We start from the raw sequence: 17,312 nt of genomic DNA, 5'->3' as shown, positions 1-17,312 counted from the left end.
GTTTTGGGATGGCATGGGCCGGGATTAGCTGCCTGGCTCTGCCGTTTACTAACTGTATGCCACTAACAAATGACAGAGCCTCTGTAAGCCTCACTCTGAAAAATGGGGATAATAGTACCTACTTTACCAGGTGGCTGTGAGGATTAAATGAGATAGTACTTAGCTCAGAGCCTGGCACATAGCATGTGCTCAAAAAGTGGCAGTGGCTACAATGGGGGTGATAATCAGGACAGTAATACCATTCACTGCTGTTATTATTTCCATCATCACCCGCATCTGCATCCACATCCTCATCACAGCACCCACGACCATGCACACTTATTCTGAGGACACCTCCAGCTCCTGTTATACAGATAAGGAAACTGAGGCCAGAAGTCAGTGATTCACCCAAGGTTGTCTGTCGAGGGAATGTCAGAACAGAGACCAGGACAGATATCCTAACTCTTGGACTTAATCTGTCAGCAGGAGAGGTGGAAGTGGGAGGAGAAGAGGCCCACCTGGCATGGAGTACTTGGAGAAGTCGGGCAGAGTGTGGGAGAAGGAGACAGTGCTGCCCCCGCTGGGACTGGACATGCCACTGGCGACAGGCGAGGACACCTTCCCGTTGATAGTGGCGTAGTTGGGGAGGCTGCCCGCTCGGTCTCCCACGGACATCCTCCGCTTCTCTGGCAAGGCCGGCGTTGGGCTCCCTTGCCGGAAGGCTGCCGAGTCCGGCGATGGGGAGGCGGCAGGGCTGCTCAGGCCGGGGTAGTAGGCTGGGGAGACGGGGAAGGAGGGCGTGGAAGGAGCCTGGTAGCCAGAGGCACTGCTCTGCCGGGACAGTGTGGGTCTCCGGTCCTCAGGGGTGGTGTAGCCACCATAAGCCACGTGCCGGTCCAAGCTGGGGCTGCCAGGAACCACAGATCCAGACCCTCCCAGGTGACGGCCCAGGCTGGGGCTTCCTGGACTGGCTATTGCATTGCCATGTAGACCGGAGGCCAGGTTGCCTTGGTGGGCCCCAGGGTGCCGGCCCAGGCTGGGACTCCCGGGAGTGGTGGCCACACTGCCATGGAGGCTGGAAACCTGGTGGGCCCCCGCTGGGTGCCGGCCTAGGCTAGGGCTCCCCGGAGTGGTCATTGTACTGCTCTGGGGGCTGGAGACCGTGTTGCCATGGAAACCAGTGCCTGGTGGACCCATCACCTGGCGGTGGCTCAAACTGGGACTGCTGGGCGCAGCCATGCTAGGGTTGATGGCCCGCCGGCCGAAGCCTGGACTTGGGGGAGTGTTGGTGCCCACTGTCCTGTGGCGTGCCTGAGGGCTCCCAGGCACTGCATGGACTCCAGCCACACTGAACTGAGACCGGGCCTGGCTTTCCGGAGAGGAGCCGAATTGCTGCAGTGAGTAGTCAGGGCTGCTGTAGCTGCTGCCCACCGTCGGGAGAGGAGAAGAGCTCTGGTAGCTTCTCTGAGCTGAAGGGCTGGGCTGCCCCAGGCTGCCAGCGCGGAAGCCAGACTCCAACAGAGGCTGGGTGGGTGTCCGGGGACCCTGGTCGCTGCTCTCCCCGGATGGGAAGCTCCCCACTGAAGTGCTAGGGAGAGAGGGCAGGTGGAACATCAGATGGCATGTGGTGAAGGGGGGATTCTCAGGGGGCACTCAGCTCTCCTTCCAACCACTAATGACAGCAAGAATAGCTTCCCTGGCAGCACGGCAAAATGGCAGGGCTTCTGTATGTTACCTTATGGAACCATCAGAAGAAGAAACTGAGGCTCAGAGAGGTTAAGCAATAGGCTCAGGACCACACAGCTCATAAAAGACCAGGGTTTCAATTCAGCCATGTCCAATTCCAAAGCCCACACTTCTCCACTGCACCACGCTGACTCCTGAGCCGTACATCAAAGCAAAGAGATCTCTCCTATCCAAACTGAAGGTGCCCGTCCTTTGGTAGCCTCCAGCAGCACAGAACTCCCACTTGAGTTTCCTGTTCCTGCTCCTACTGGGGGTAGCCCTGCCTTGACTCAGCTTCCTCAGGTATGATATCATCACCCTTAAACACTGAGAGTGCTAAAATTGGGCTTTCACTCCTGGGTGGCTCCAAAAATGCAAAGACAAGGAACCATGGAGGTGAGGGGGAAATTTCCAATAAGGGGAATTCAGTTGATTATAAGGTCTGCTTATAATTGGATCTGGCCACGAATGGAGCAAGCTGCCTTGCATGGTAATGAGACTTCCATCATTAGGAGCATTTAAGCATAGGATGACAGATTTATTGGGCTGAATGTTGTATAGGGAATTTCCTCTGTTGGGAGGTTTGATTAGTTGAGCTCAGAGATCACTCCCAATTCTAAGACTCTGACAAAATTCAGTTCAGAGAAGACTATTTCAGGTAATAGCCACAGTCAAAGATTCCCCTGAACAGTTAAGTCCAAGTCCACAGGGAGTGACAGATGGAAGCATGGCATACAATGCAATGGCCAGTGAGTTGGGAAATCTGGATTCTGCTTCTTAATGTTTCCCCATGTGGAAAATAAGGGGGCTGGATTAGATGACCCTGACTCCTTCCAGACCCAACCGTCTATCCATCTATGACAGGGCAGGAGATACACAGGTTGACAGGGGCCTTGTGTAAACCAGCAACTGCAGGGAGGTGGCAGGCAGGTTGTGCACGAGGCGCCTCCGTGGACGGAGTCTACATAGCCAATGGGTCCAACCTGGAGCTGCAGGCTGAAGTTTCGTGTCGGCTGCATCAGGTTGGCTACACCCGGGTTCCCTGGGTGATGTGAGGTTTTGGTGGGGGTGTGCTCTTGGGCCAGGCAAGAGCCAAGGGCAGGGAGAAGGTCAGAGGGGGCCAAAGCAGAAGGCCGCCCCCTGGTTTGGAATAAACTGGATTCTGAGGGATGGGAGACAGAGCCAGGGTGAGCAGAGCAGGGTGGGAGTGGGGGGCACAGAACAGAGTTCTGGAAGATTAATGCTGGAGGAGAAACGCCAGCTTCCTGGGAAGGAACCACACCAGGGCAGGAAGAATTTGAGTGAGGAACAGTGAACAACATCCTAACGCCAGGGCTCACTGAGCGTCAGCAAGGGGTAGCGGGAGCAAGTTAGGAAAATCATCTTTCCTCTAAAACAGGGAACGCAGCCCCTGCCAGGTCCAGACCCCCTGAGCAATGCAGCTGCCGCCCCGTCTCGAAGCTGAGGATGGGGCAACGTGGACTGGAGACGGGGACACATGCTTGGCTTGAGGCTTCCGAATTCTTAGAATCCAGAGGGAAGCTGCCTCTGCTCATCCGCGCCCCAGCCGCTTGCCCCACCCTCACCTGGGAGGGGGCTCAACGCTGCGTCCATGGGGCCTGGCTGAGGAGTTTGCAGGCCCTGTGACATCCCAGGCTGGAAGAGGATGGTCCAGGCAGAGTCTTCTCTCCTAGGGGAGAGCGGGTCCTTCTCCCCTGCCTGGCACTCGATGCCTTGCCAGAGCCGATCTCAACCTCCCTCTCCTATGTCGTCTTCCCCTCTCCGTGGCACAAAGCCTTCTCCCCCACCACCCCAAATGTGGGGCCCTCCTCCCTCCACTGAGCCTATCAGCAGGGACTATCCACCCTCCCCTGCCCAACTCTGGGCCTTCCTCTCTGTCCAACGCACTCAGACAGATGGATGCCAGCTGCCCACCCACCAAGGCACCCCTCGCCGGGAGGCTGTGTGCCCCCAGCCCCGCACTCCCAACACAGCCACACCTCAGCCCTCTGTCCCTGCTGGGCCATCCTTCCGGAATGCCCTGTCAACCTCCTGCTCGTCTTTCTGGACCCCCCACAAACACCTCCAGCCCTCAGAAATCCCCTCTGCCTCCCTAGCCAGAAATCATGGCCCTTGCTCTGAGCTCCCAGCCCTTCACTTATGGGTGAGCTCTGGGCACACATGACTCTCATCCTGTGACAGGTGGGTGCCGCAGCCCAGGCCTGGGAATGAGGGTAGAGACGTGGGCTCCGGAACCGCACGCCTCCGTCTGAACCCCGCTGCTGCTAGCGCTGAGCAAGCTATGGCACCTCTGTGCCTCAGTTTCCTCTTCTGAAAAGTGGGAACAACAATAGTGCTCATCTCCTAGGAATGCCGCCAGGATTAAGTGACCGTATGAAGCACTTAGCAGAGTGCCTGGCGCCCCAGAAGTGCCCACTTATGTACTAGTCACTACTGTCGGTAGATGTTCAATTTGGGAGGAGCCCGCCACATGCGCCTTGGTACCACTCATTCCTTCCTGCGTAGTTTCGGATGGTGGAATTGCAAGCATCCGGGGAATCACGCTCACTCAGCCCGGGCGCCCCACACAGGATGCAGCACTCCGAGGATGCGCTCTCAATGCGCCTTGATGGAGTGGTTTGCAGGGTGCCGTGATCTGTGTGTCATTTTTGCCCACCCACACCCTAAGCAGAGCCAAGAGGCCTCACCCACTCCATCCCAGCCCTGGACTCTCAGCCCCTGCCCGCTGCCCCCTCCTGGCTTACCTGTCAGCGCTGAGGATGGGGCTGCTGGTGGAGAGGGGGCTGGGGGAGACGAAGGAGCCGCCCAGGGTCCCATTCCTCAGGGGTGCCTCATGGCCATAGGCCTGGGCAGCTGGTGCGCTGAAGCTCTTGGGCTCAGGGTCCTGAGCTCGGGGTCCAGACACCGCTGTCCGCGCCACAGACTCCACATAGCTCCGGGGCTCTGGAAGGGGCAAGGGCACGGAGACTGTGAGCGCAGGTGCACAGGGGTGCATGGCGACGCCACCCGACCTGCCCGGGAACACAGTCCAGCTGGGGAAGGAGCACGGGGACAGCCCCCAGGGGACGCAAAGAGCACCTTCCTGGGGCTCCCACCTCTGGTACCCACCATGCCCCACAGCAACCTGTAACCAGGGCCTTGCTCAGACGGGCTTCCCCAAAACAGACCCAGGCTCTGCCTCTGAACAGGGCCATCAGGGAATCTTCCCTCCAAGAACTAGGATGTCTGTCCACAGGTGGCATCCCCTTTAGCTGTTCCCTTCCTTCAATGACCACACTATCCAACCCCCAGGCCCTTCTAGGTTCCCCAGGCACCGCTCAAGGTTGGCACTTGACAGTGGGCCCAGAGCTCCAGTCCCACCTTGCCCATATCTCGGGTTGGCACTAGGGTTGACACGGGCCTAGAATCCAGAGACGGGCTTGTGCACCTGGCAACAGGCCTGTGTAGTATGGCCAGCAGGGCCACCGCGCACTCTCTAGCCCCTTGAATGCCAAGACACACCCACCCACCTCTGCCAGACACACTCGGCATTCCTCCAGAGACCCACAGCAGGAACACGTCCCCACGCAGAGCCAGACGTCCCATCACCCACCTCTGGAGTTTCTGTAGCACTGAGCAGTTTACAGACAACCTTTCCACACATTCCCCCACCAGGTGTTCAGAACAGCCTAGTGGGCTGGGGCAAGAGCCAGAAAGGCCATTTTACAGATGAGGACACTGAGGCCCAGAGGCTCAGCCAGGACCCAGAGTGCTTGACTCCCCCACGGCCTCTGAGGCCAGCTCAAAACTAACTCCGTATTAAACAGGCAGCAGCAGCAGCAACAGCGCACTTGAATGGAGAGAGATGACATTCCTGCCACCTCCAAACCTGGCACTGTCCCTGTCTCATCCAGCAGGGCCCAGAGTCTGCGCAGCCCTGGGGAAGAAGCCAAGACTGTGAGGGTCGCTGAGGTGGAGAAGAGCCCCCTCGTCCAGGCCCCTCAGGGAGAGAGGCTCAGGGTTTAGCCAGCTAGAATGAAACCTCCCTCCCTCACCCCAAAGAAAATCTTCATTTGGAAGGTGCCTAGTCACGGGCCCTCACTGCATAGGAGCACAGTCCCCGGGTGTGGCTTTTGAGGTGGCCCCCAGGCCTGACATACTACACCAGGTCCAGAGGCCACCCTGGGTGTGGGGCGAGGACAGTCCTTCAGCCCAGGGCCCTTTAAGGAGCAGGTCCTGGGGGCCGCGGTGGGGTCTGTGTATAGCTCCAGCCAGAGCCCACCAGTCTGTCATTGGCCTCCACACAGAGCTGCCTCCAACGAACAGCAGGGACAGTGGATGGGGCTGGGGCAGAACTTCTGCAAAGGGGCAGGTGTGGGACAGTCTGTTCCAGGGACAGGGTGATGTAGAACCAGCCACCTCAGCACCCAAAGCTGGAGTCCACGTGGGAAGAGTCAGCGAGGCCTTCTTGAAAGCCTCCCTCCACCAGTCCAGGCCACCACCCACCTCGCAGAAGCCCGAGGCCAAATCCACATCAAAGGCATGGCTTCCGCGCCATCCATGCACAAGGACCTGGTGGCACTAGAAGACGATGTGGAGATCCTCTGACCAGGGAGGCACGATGTTTGATAAAGACCTAATGGTAAATATCTTAGGCTTGGTGGGTCAGACTGTCTCTGTCACAACTACACAGCTCTGCCATTGTGGCATGAAAGCACACATAGATGACAGGTCAATGAATGGGTGAGGCTGGGTTGCAATAAAACTTTCTTTACAAAAATAGGTGGTGGTGGGGATTTGGCCAGCTGCCATAGTTTTCTCACCCCTGATCTAACGTGTCTCCTCAGCCCAGAGAGGTGGAGCAATGAGCCCCAGGACACACAGCAATCAGTGGCTGTGGACACTAGTACCACAGTCTCCAGACTCACAGTGCTGGCTCTGGGCAGCCTAGAGGGGGCCCACAGCCGCATGGGACACCCAGAGCTGGCTCTGCCTGGCACTCCGGCCCATCAGCCAAAGAAGAGCCAACTCCATATGGCGATTTGTAATGATAAAAAGGGCAAACAATTATACGAGGAGAGTAGGATTTGGGGTTTAAGTACCTTGCCCAGGCCACAGCTAGCAAGTGGCAGAGGGGGCCTAGGAACCCGAGCAGTCTGGCCCAGATCTGCCCTTGGCCACTGCACAGATGACCATCTGAGAATCAGGGAGCTGAGAGCTTCAGTCTTGGGGAACTGGTTCCTTGCCCTGGGGCGGTGCCCCAGCTTGGGAGAACGGACGGTGAGAGGGTGCCTCACGCACAGACTTGCAAACGACACTGCAGGCCAGAGTCCACTCATCCCTCTCATTCCCCGGAGTTCAAGTTGAACCTACATGGGTGACACTGTGACGGTCTGTGCTCCTCTCCTGCCCACTGACGTCCTCCTGATCCACTCTCTACCCTGATCTATCCCTGAGGGCCAACCTTTACCCACTGTGTCACCCAGTACCCCTTGCTCGGTGGCTTCAGATAGCTTTTGCCTTTGGGACTGGCAGGAAATGAGAGGGAGAGAGCAGAGAAGGTCAATGTTCACCTCCCACCTACGTCCCTCCAGCTCTCTCCTGGTTCCTTCAGGCCCGGAGGTGGATGGTACCTGCTCTGCCAGGAGCACATAGGTGCGTCACCATCCCTCATTGGTCTGTCTAGACCTTTTAATAATCCATTACACTCTCCTTCGTTGCCCCATTGGAATGAACCATCAGTTTTCCAGCAGAACCCCGACTCATACATTGGGTAAGCAACTTGTATTACTCTATCCTCTATCCCTTTAAAAAAGCACCCCTTCTAGCAACAGTAAAACTGAGATAAGGTGGGCCACAACACGCCATCCCATAGTCAGGACACAGCCAAGCCTGGGACCTGACTGCCACTTGGCCTGCTTGCCATTAGTCAGGGCTGAGTGCCCACTAACTGCCGCAGCCTAAACACAGTGACCTGAGCTGAAGCCTGGGGGCCTGAGCATAAGTTTGCACAGAGGCTGATGGGACAGTATATGAGAAACCCTGAGGTGGCTATAGGAGGGCCAAGGTCTTAAGGCAGCAGTCCCATTGGCCCCTTCCGACACCCTTCAGCTCCTAAACCGCAGAATACCAGAGGAGTTCTCAAAGGACTAGGAGTCTGAACCTGGGGGGGCAGGACTGCTTACCCAGAGAGAAGCAGCAGCACACGTTCCCACCACGATGTCAGGAAGTGTCCTTGCGTGCTGGGTGGCCAGCCTAGCCAAGGCCACCCAGAGACCCAGCCCACCTAGCCCTGCCCTCACCTGGACCCCCACTTCCTTCTTCCTCTCCCACTGCATCCTCTTCCTCGGTCAGGTGGTCTGCCTGCCCCTGCAGTCCCAGATCAGCTAGAAATGAGGGAAGTCCTTCCATGCAATCTCCGCTCCTCAGGACCCAGAGCAGGCAGGACCTTTGGGACGTTGTTTGATTTCCTGAGTTCCTCTCCAGACATTAGTGCTCCCAAGTTTTCAGACTCAGATTTCCATGCTGGAAATGCTTCCTTTTCTGTCTACTCCTTGGCTTTTTCTCTCCTCTCCACCTCAAGGCAATATACTTCTTCTTGCAGGTCCCCTCCCCCTTCTCTCTCACTTACTAGACCCTTTCTGGGACTCAGTTTTCTCATCTGTAAAGTGGGAATGAGACGACCCACATGCCCAGCTAGGATCGAGTGAGAAGAGACGGGAAATCTCCTCCTATTAATAACTCGTTCTTGCTATTCCCAGCCCGTGTTTAGAACCAGCCCCACTGTTGCTGGCTGGATCCTGCTGTGCCCCTTCCTGCCCCACCCCCCACCCCTCGCTGGCACCCTCTCTGCTGCTGTTTTCCTCCTCTCCTCCAATCCCAGTGCAGCTGCACCCAGAGGCAATGGGAGTTGGGAAGGGTAGGAGGGTGGGGTCAGGGAGGGTGCTGCTTCATGGAGAACATTCCGGGAGCCCAAACCCAGGCCAAGTGGCTGTTGGCGGCTGAGAGCAGCTGCAGTACAAGGGTGGCTGTGAGCCTCCTCCAGCCCCGTGCACGGTCGGCTCTTCGTCCACACCCTGAAGGGCATTTTCTGCCCCCCAGGAAAGGGTCTTGGCCTGCAGAGAAGGGCCCCACCCACCCAAATAAAAGGGAGACCGGGGAGAAGAGACACACTACGGAAACCCCCGGGTACCAGATCCAGGAGCTCGACAGTCAGAATCTCGAACCTTCCAGTTTGGGCCATACACCCCTCCTCCGACACCCTGTTCCTGCCCCGCTCAGTGCTTCTAACTAACGTTGAAATGTCTGCTGGCATTTCCCTCCTCCCCACCCACCTCACCCATGTGTATAGCCCCAGAGTCTGGCACAGTGCCTGGCACACAGTAGGTGCACAAAATGTTTCCTGAATCGATGAAGCAATGAATAAAAGAATGGGTGAATGTCAAGTATTTAGCACAGTGGCTTAGACAGAGCAGCCTTCCCCCACCCCCAGTTTTTCTTTCCCCTTGGCTGAATAATCCTGTCTCTGGTCACTTGTCCTTACAGATCTTTTTCTGTATTTCCCATCAAAGTGTCGGCAGGGAAGTCGAGCACAGCCTCGGAGGGTCAGCAAAGAATGCACTTTAGCCTGACCCGGGAGGGGCACATGAGTCAGGAAATATGGAACTGGAGCCCACAGCCTTGCTCCCTGCCCACCCCCCGGCCCCGTCCCCAGGCCATGGGCAGCGATTCCGACTCCATTCCGCCACCCACGCTGGAATCCCGGGGCATGGTGCCTGGAGGCGGGAGAAGGGCTTTGAAACAGCCACTTGACCAAGAGACAGGAGCCCAGTGACTCCAGTCTGGCTCTGTTGCCTCCCAACTGTGACCTTGGGCAGACCCCCTGCCCCCACCCACAATGCTGGCCTCAGCTCCACATCTGCGACAAAGATGGGTGTGGCTGAGTTGATCCCTAAGAACCTTCCCCTCCAAACTCGGTGGCTCCAGCTGGAGGACTTGGGGCCCTGTAGGCTGAGAGTCATTTCTGAGGCAGGACTGGTAGATCTCAGCTTAGTTCTATTGATACCCGCACCTCTGAAGTCATCCCAAAGTGGGAGACAATCACCAGGGTGCCTCAGCCTGCAGGATACTCCACCCCTTGGACCTTCCCACTGGACAGTGTTCGAGATCCCCCATGCTGTTCAAGTGAACCAGCCTGGAGGAGAGCTGAGAGCCTACTGCAGGGTCTGGCGTGGGAAGCACAGGAACATGGCTCCAGTCTCCAGTCTACTCTAGACTCCCCTCCCAGCCCCACTGCCGGGTGGGTCCGGAGCCAGCGGTTGGCTTCCAGCCTGGGAGAAAGCCCCTTCCCCAGGCACGAGGCTGCAGAGGAGCAGGCAGGGCCGTTCCCAGCAGAGGGAGCATGTCCTGGGGTCTGCTGCTGGGAGTAGTCTCGTTTCACAACCCCCAAGCGGCCTGATGTTGTTGCCCGAACCTTGGCTGGTTAGAAGCAGGCCAAGCCTTCTGGGAAACCCCAACCATCTCACCTGGGTGACGTCAGCTTTAGAGAGGCACAGGCCATGCCCACTTTGGGGGTTGGAAGATCAAGGTGCTGAGTGCAAAGGAAACTGGGAAGTGGGCCTGAGAAAGCCAGTCTTTAAAGAAACCAGGCCACACGGGCCCAGGGCCCATGGGAAGCCACACGGGCCCAGGTGGGAAGTCAGAATGCCTAACACAGAACACCTCAGCTCCCACTTCGTCCCACCGCTCCTGGTGGAGATGGGGACACCGGTGCCCAGAACCATACACTGACCTCCCACCCAGGCTGCACCCCCTTTGTTCACCTGCTGCCCTGAGTCCTCACTCGAGCTCTGCTGCTAGTGCGTTTAAGGCTTTCCACCCAATTACACCTCCTCTCTGCTTCCCCAGTGCCCAGTGCTGGGCCCATCTAAACCAGGGGTTACGCTGAGATCCACAGACATGCCAACTCTTGGCAACTGTTTTTCGAAATTATGTGCATGGGTGTCCTGTTGCATTTTTGTAGGGGGTGAGTCCATAGATTTCCTGAAATCCCCACTTTGTGTCCAAGATCCCAGAAAGACAGACGTGGTAATTTGTGTGATACGAAGCCAGGCGGGGGCTTCAAGAGGGCAAATCACGGCTCTAAGATGGGGGCTTTTAGAACCAGGGGCGACTGTCCCCCCAGGGACAGTGGCAATGGTGGAGGCACTTTCGATTGTCATGACTGGGTGAGTGTAACTGCCATCTAGCAGGTAGAAGCCAGGGACACCTCCAGACAACCTACAGTGCACAGATATTCAGGCCAAAATGCTGAGTTTGAGAATCCCTGCTCCAAGATACACCTGTGGCACACACCCTGAGAAAGGGAATGGGAGCCCCTCCCTGTCTACCTCTGTGGGTGGCAGCATCCCACGCAGACTGGCGTAGAGGAGAGGAAGCAGCAGGAGGGGCGCTTTTGCCCGCAAGGCAGCGCTGCACTAGCCCCTGGACGCTGGCTGTGCGGCTACTGGCTCCCCACTCAGGACTCAGGCCACGCCCAGAGTGCCATCTCATCGCCAGGAGTTGGGGACAGGAAGGCTGTGTGCCTGGTCACCTGAGACCCAGCCAGGAAAGAGGGTGGCCCGAGCCAGCCTTTTCAAGCTCCACGTGAAATGCCATGCCCTGACCCAGACCGCGGAAGCAGCACAGGCAGCTGGCACTTACCTTCAGGAGGCTGGACCGCCACCTTCCCCTCGTCCTCCGCTGAGGGAAGGCGAGAAGAGAGGTGGGAGAGGAGAGGCAGGAAAGAGGAAGGTGTTGAAGATGAGAGGAAGAGCAGAGGAAAGAGAGAGAGAGGTTGATTAACAGGGATTATTCCTGAGAAAGAGAATTTGCTGAGAAAAGGGAGGCAGGAAAGCTGGGGTGAGGCTGGGCCCAGCGGGGCTCTCCACAGAGGAGCCCGGGCAGAGGGCCGAGGTCCAGTGCCCAGGCGAGACCTCGGCTCCCCGGAGCCCGACCCTCTCGCAGCCCTGTGCTCAGGGCCCACGTGGGCCGAGCCTCAGGCAGGTGTGTGCTGGCTGGTGAGTGGCAGCCCCCAAACCCCTCAACCAACTCCCCGGTGACTCAGTGTCCCCGGCCATGCTGACACTCCAGGTGGGAGGCTGTGCCCCGCCGTGTGTCTCTGTGGGTCACAGTGCATGCCATTGCCTGCCTACCTGGCTGGATCACTCTTCTGGTGACTAAAGAAAAAAGTGACATTGAACCCAAAGTCCCCACTCGGCCCTAAAACCAGCCTAGGGAGGAACTTTCTGGGCTCAGCCAGCTCTAACCTGCAGCTAAGGCCCAGGGACTCCCTCTGTCTCTCCCCCACCCCATCGGAAGGAGGAGTAGGAGTTGTGAGCCCAGGTGGCGTCCGCTGGGAGGGGCACCTTCTCCGGGACAGGCCCAGGGCCTCGCCCGCCACTTCATAACCAGGACCGTGTGTGGCCCCAGGGAGGCTGAGCAGCCGTGTCCCAGTCCCCCTCCTGCCTCAGGCCCCAGAGCTAGGGCTCCTGTCCTCAGCAGCAGAGCAAGATGCTGCCACGTGGACGGATCAAGGAGGGGGAGCACAGGCAAGGGAGAGTGGCAGGTCCTTCCACAGGTGAGAGGGCCGGGAGGTGCAGACAGTAGTGGCTGCTGCCCGGTCAAGGGTTTCTCAGGCAGTGTTTGGTGGGCTCGAAGAGGCAGACCAGAGAACTCCCGAATGCCAGTGGCCTGGCCTCTGATGTCACGTGGACGCTCAGGGAAGAGCCAGCTGGGCTGCAAGCAGGGCCCTGGCATAGAGCAGCAGGGGCACGCACATATGTGTACGTGTGTGTGTGTGCACACATGTGCGTGTACACAAGGGCCTGAGCACCAGGGATGTGGGGCACCAGGCTTCTGGCAGAGACCTGACCGACTCCAAGGACACTGACCCAGGCCTCCACATCTCCCAGTCGGAGGAGAAAGGAAGGCTGCAAAGGCTGTCACCCGCAACCACTACACAGAGAGCCCCCGCCCGGGCCTGAGCTCCTATGGGCACAAAGCCAGCTGCTGACCAGATCCCAAGGCCCGGGGCCCCGCCCAGAACCACCTCCCTCCCAGCCAGTCACTCACCGCCGGTGGGGTGCAGCAGGATGTCCGCTGGATTGTGGGGTTTCAGGCCCAGAGCAGACAGGGGTGTCTTGGCCAGACCCGGCGGGGATCGCACTGTGTCAGAAAGAATACGGGAGACACAGGGAGTGAGAGGCAGGCCGGTGGGGCAGGAGGGCCAGACCCACCATGCAAGGGCACGGGTTGGCGAGGGCTGGGCAGCAGGTGGTGCCAGGCCGCTTTGGCTCCACTGCCCTGTCCTGTCTCCAGGGGCCTCCACATTTCAGCAGTTTAAAGGAGAAAGGGAAAGAGTCAGGCAATGGAGCCCTTGTCCCGGCCCTGGCCTCAGCCTTGAGAGAATCATTTCTACCCCAGGGCCTTGGTTTCTCCCTACCGTCCCTTTGCATTGCCACAGCATACGATGCAGGTTTCTCAGACCGTCCCTGACTTTCTCCGTCATATTCTCTCTCCCCTCCTCCTGTCCCTTTCCCCAACCCCCAAACACACATGCGTGCACACACACACACACACACACACACACACAGAGCCCTTTTAAACCCTGCACTGGATGGACTCAGAGGACAACAAAAGAAAATGGAGGCTCTGGATGACACACCCCGTGAAGGGCAGAGGCAGGAGACGGAGATCGCGGGCCAGACCACACCAACCCTGAGACCTGGGGCCGGCCCCCAGCTATGTGTGTCCCCTGTGAATCCCAGGAGGAGAGAACTCAGTGTGGGGCTCTGTCCCCACCAAACCTCAGTGTTCTGGAAGGAGGAGGAGCCCGCAGTCCTTGGCCAGGAGCACCCATTCCCTGTGCGAAGCCCGGCTCCTCTCAGGCTGCCCATCTGGGTTACCAGTGTCACATAACACACAAGGTCAGAAAGGGCTGTCGGGCTTTCTCCCGTCAGCCAAGCACCTGGCCAGACTCTGAGCTGATCCACAGGGTGGCTGTTATGCCTAGTCACGAGCTGTCTCGGTGGCAGCTGCCACGTCTCCCAACACTGCTCCAAGGTGAAGTAAAAAATGAGCTCTGTGTCTCCTGACAGTGATCTCCGGAGCCGGCAGAGGCCGCAGCCCCTGGGGACACTCCCCGCCTCCCAAGGGCCTCAGCAGCCTACCTGTGGCCCTCAGACACCCAGGAACCACCCAGCAGCTCCACACCCCTCCCTGGCCACTCCTGCTTTTCCCAGCAGACAGTGAGACCTACAGGAAACTAGCAACAACAAAATACCCTCTCGATGCAACATACAAAACGTACCTGTGCAGGGGCAGCTGCATAACCACATGCGGGGGGAGCAGGGAGACAGCACAGGGGTCCAGGTGGGTGGCCGACCCCTGCGCTCCGCCAGCTCTCTGTCCTTAGATGTCCAATGGACAAGTACAGCATAGGGACAAACGCATACAAACATATACCTGCAGGTACAGGGCAGATCTAGGCCTGCGTTTCTCTGTCTGTCTGTCCTCCCTCTTTATACACACACACACACACACACACACACACACACACACACACATGCAAACAGATTCAGTTTCTACCACCTCCACAGCCCCATTTCCTAACAGGGTGTCTTGCTCACAGACACCTATCAAGCCCTTGTTAATGTTTGTCAAATGAATGGAGAGTTGAACATAATTAATTATAAAAGAATGTGCCCAGCCTCAGCAGCTACTGTTCATGGAACCACCGCGAAGCAGCCCCAGCCCGCAGTGTGCAGATGTCCACCCAGTGGGTGCAGCAGAGGTGCAGGTGGGCCCGTGAGAGGAGGTGGAGGGGGTGAGAAGACGAGAGAGGGCTGGGGTCTCTGCTGGTTTCCTTCCCCACCACCTCCAGCTCGCGAGGTCCTCGCTGCCCCAGTTCCCAGGCAGCCTGGCCCCTCTGAGGCACCAGAGTGGGCGGCACTGAGGCCATGCAAGACTTCGGCTTCCTGAGAGAAAAATTCCTCGCATTTCTCCGCCTTCTGTCTTCTGTCCCCAACGCTGTGTATTTATGAAACCTCTAACTTATCCTTCTCCCCGCAGGAACCCACAGCTGGCCAAGCAGGGAGAGAAGAAGGCAAAACTCAATTCTAACATAGTGCGGACGGCTTCCAACCCAGACAGGGATGTCCAGCCCTTGGCTGCTTGGACCTGACAGCGAGTGGGAGCAGGTGTCAGGATGGAAGGGGAAGGCCTGGGAGAGAGGTCCCACTGAGCCACAAGAGCCGCAGAGCCGGCTCCTGAGCAGACTGCTCTAGGTTTGTGCTACCCGGCATGGCAGCCACGCTGCTGCACTTGGAGCACGGCCAGCAGGACCTGCGATGAGCTGTCTAAGACACACACAAGAGTCCCAAGACTGAGTATGAAAAAGAATGCAGGATATCTCAACATTTTTTATATTGATTACATGTTGAAATGGTAATATTTTAGGCTGGGGTTAAATAAAACATTAAAATTAATCTCACTAATCTCTTTCTACATTTTAAAAAAATTATAAAATAGCTCAATATTTTTAGATTGATTTGTTTGCCCATTGAAATGAGGATATTTTGGATTTAATAAAAATATTATTAAAACTAATTTCACCAGTTTCCTGTTATGTTTTCTAATGTGGCTACTAGGGAATTTTAAATGACGAATGTGCTCATATGATATTTCCTTTGGACAGCGTTGCTGTAGGGAGAGCCGCGGCTTCCAGGGGCTGCGGACCAGTCCCAGGGTCGGCCTCCTCGTGCCCAAGGTGGCACCGACACAAGTTCTGCTGGTGCATGGGCCAGGTACCATGGCCACATTCCTCTCCAGCACAGGACAGCCAGCTCCCAGGGGGATGCACAGCCAGGGCTGGCTCTCCCCTCCTCACCCACCCCTCCTCTCCCAGCCAGCATGACCCTGAGCATCGCCCGTCTCTCCCTCCATGCTGACCGGGCCTCCCCTGGGGACCGCAAGTCCCCCACGGCTGGTATTTCTCCCTCACTTCATTCCCTACAACCACCTCCTCCAGCTCCTCCTCACGTCTCTCCTCCTGTAAAGGGGCCCTTTCCCCACTCCTGGGATCATTCAGGTCTCGTCTTTGGGTGGACATGTCTCTGTCCTTTGGGTATTTGCCTCCCCATTGAGCGTACTGGGGGCTACAGACTAAATGCCCCCACCTGGAGGCCAAGGATGGACAAGATGGGGGCTCTGCAGCCCAAGGGTCCTGGCCCTTTCTCTCCTCCTTTCTTCCCTAGCTTGCCTGGAACAGAAGAGGTGCCTGGATGCAGACAGAAATGGGGGTCAGAAACAAGGTCAAAGTCAAGTCACAAAGAGTCATGTGAGGATGGGCTCTTTTGAGCGTAGAAGGTAAGAAGACCCTGAACAAGCCCAGGGTCCCACAGTCAGTCAGTCTGGATCGTAGACCTGGCACGCTCGGATGTGTGAGAGTGGATGGCCGAGAAGAGGATGGCCACAAGCAATGGAAGAGAAGGGGGTGTGGAAGGAGCCACAGGGTGAGGAGCCGCAAATCCAGCCCCACCCCACTTTGCTGGCACGCTCCCCCCACCCCCAAACCTAGGCACTTCCCCAGGCAAGGCCGAGATGAGGGGCTGGGGGACACAGGGAAGAGAAGCTAGCAGGGAGTCTTACCCCCGCTGGGCGGCGGGCTGCTCGGGGCGGTTCCCTCCATCTCCTCGAAGGCCTCCTTGTAGCTGTGCAGATGGGGCTGCAGGGAACACAAGGGAGGAAAGAGGGGACCTTCAGATGACTTGGGGCAGGAGGACAGCAAGCTAACCAGCCCACAAACCTCCTCTGCAGCCTGACTCCCCACTGCTGCTCAGGTAAGTGCAGAGGTCAAAGGGAGATCCCAGCCCTTTACAGCCCCAACTCCTTGCAGTTGAGAGAGTAGGGGAGTGACTGTTTGCAAGGCCGTGGTCAAGCACGGGCAGCATTCAGGAGCATCTACCTTGGCAATATTTCAGGGCCAAAGAGAAGGGGGTCTAGGGGCAGGGAACTGGGGTCTTGCCAGAAGGCAGGAGAGAACAGATGTCCGAAAGCCATTTATACTTAGAATGATTCTTTAGCCTGGATTTTATAGGATAGTACATTATCTCATAGACTGTGAGCTGCACCTGAATCTTCCAGGGTGCACATTTAAAATGCAGATTCCTGGGTCCTGTCCCATATCAACCATGCTGGACTCTCTGGAGGTAGATTTGGGAACCTATGGGTTCAACAATTTCCCTGGGGGCTGTTATGCATACTGAAGTTTGAGACCCACTGCCTCCAACTACTGAAATGTCTCAGAAATGCAAACACTTTGGCATGAAAATGAAATCTCTCAAGAAAACTCCTATTTGGAAAGGTCTCAAAAACACATTTGCCAGTCTGTATGATCTGGTTTAGAGGTTGAAGACTGTGGTCACCTACATCAGCCCAGATCCTTACCACCCTATTAAGGGACTCTCTTTAGGAATCAAGAAGGGAACTTCGATCTCGGTATTAATGTAAGAAGTGGGGGCATGAAGCTATTTAAGGAAGGAAGTGTAAACATGCCGGAGAAGAGCCCC

General features: G+C 57.2%; 1 protein-coding gene across 1 annotated transcript in view; it reads right to left on the bottom strand.

Annotated features, from left to right (window-relative positions):
* Positions 1-17,312, bottom strand: part of LOC105825304 (tensin-1) — a 44,512-nt gene that overhangs the window by 13,275 nt on the left and 13,925 nt on the right. Inside the window, exons 4-9 of the mRNA XM_012663067.1 lie at positions 16,393-16,468; positions 12,817-12,909; positions 11,898-11,921; positions 11,407-11,445; positions 4,470-4,668; positions 498-1,567 (exon numbers count right to left, since the gene is read on the bottom strand). Coding sequence (XP_012518521.1) covers positions 498-1,567; positions 4,470-4,668; positions 11,407-11,445; positions 11,898-11,921; positions 12,817-12,909; positions 16,393-16,468 — 1,501 coding nt within the window. The remainder of the gene's footprint in view (positions 1-497; positions 1,568-4,469; positions 4,669-11,406; positions 11,446-11,897; positions 11,922-12,816; positions 12,910-16,392; positions 16,469-17,312) is intronic.

The sequence above is a fragment of the Propithecus coquereli genome, unplaced genomic scaffold, assembly GCF_000956105.1.
Source record: "Propithecus coquereli isolate 6110/MARCELLA unplaced genomic scaffold, Pcoq_1.0 Scaffold792, whole genome shotgun sequence".
In the NCBI taxonomy this organism is placed as follows: Eukaryota; Metazoa; Chordata; class Mammalia; order Primates; family Indriidae; genus Propithecus; species Propithecus coquereli.
The sequence above is the reverse complement of the archived record's forward strand: the minus strand, read 5'-3'. Positions and strand labels throughout refer to the sequence as shown.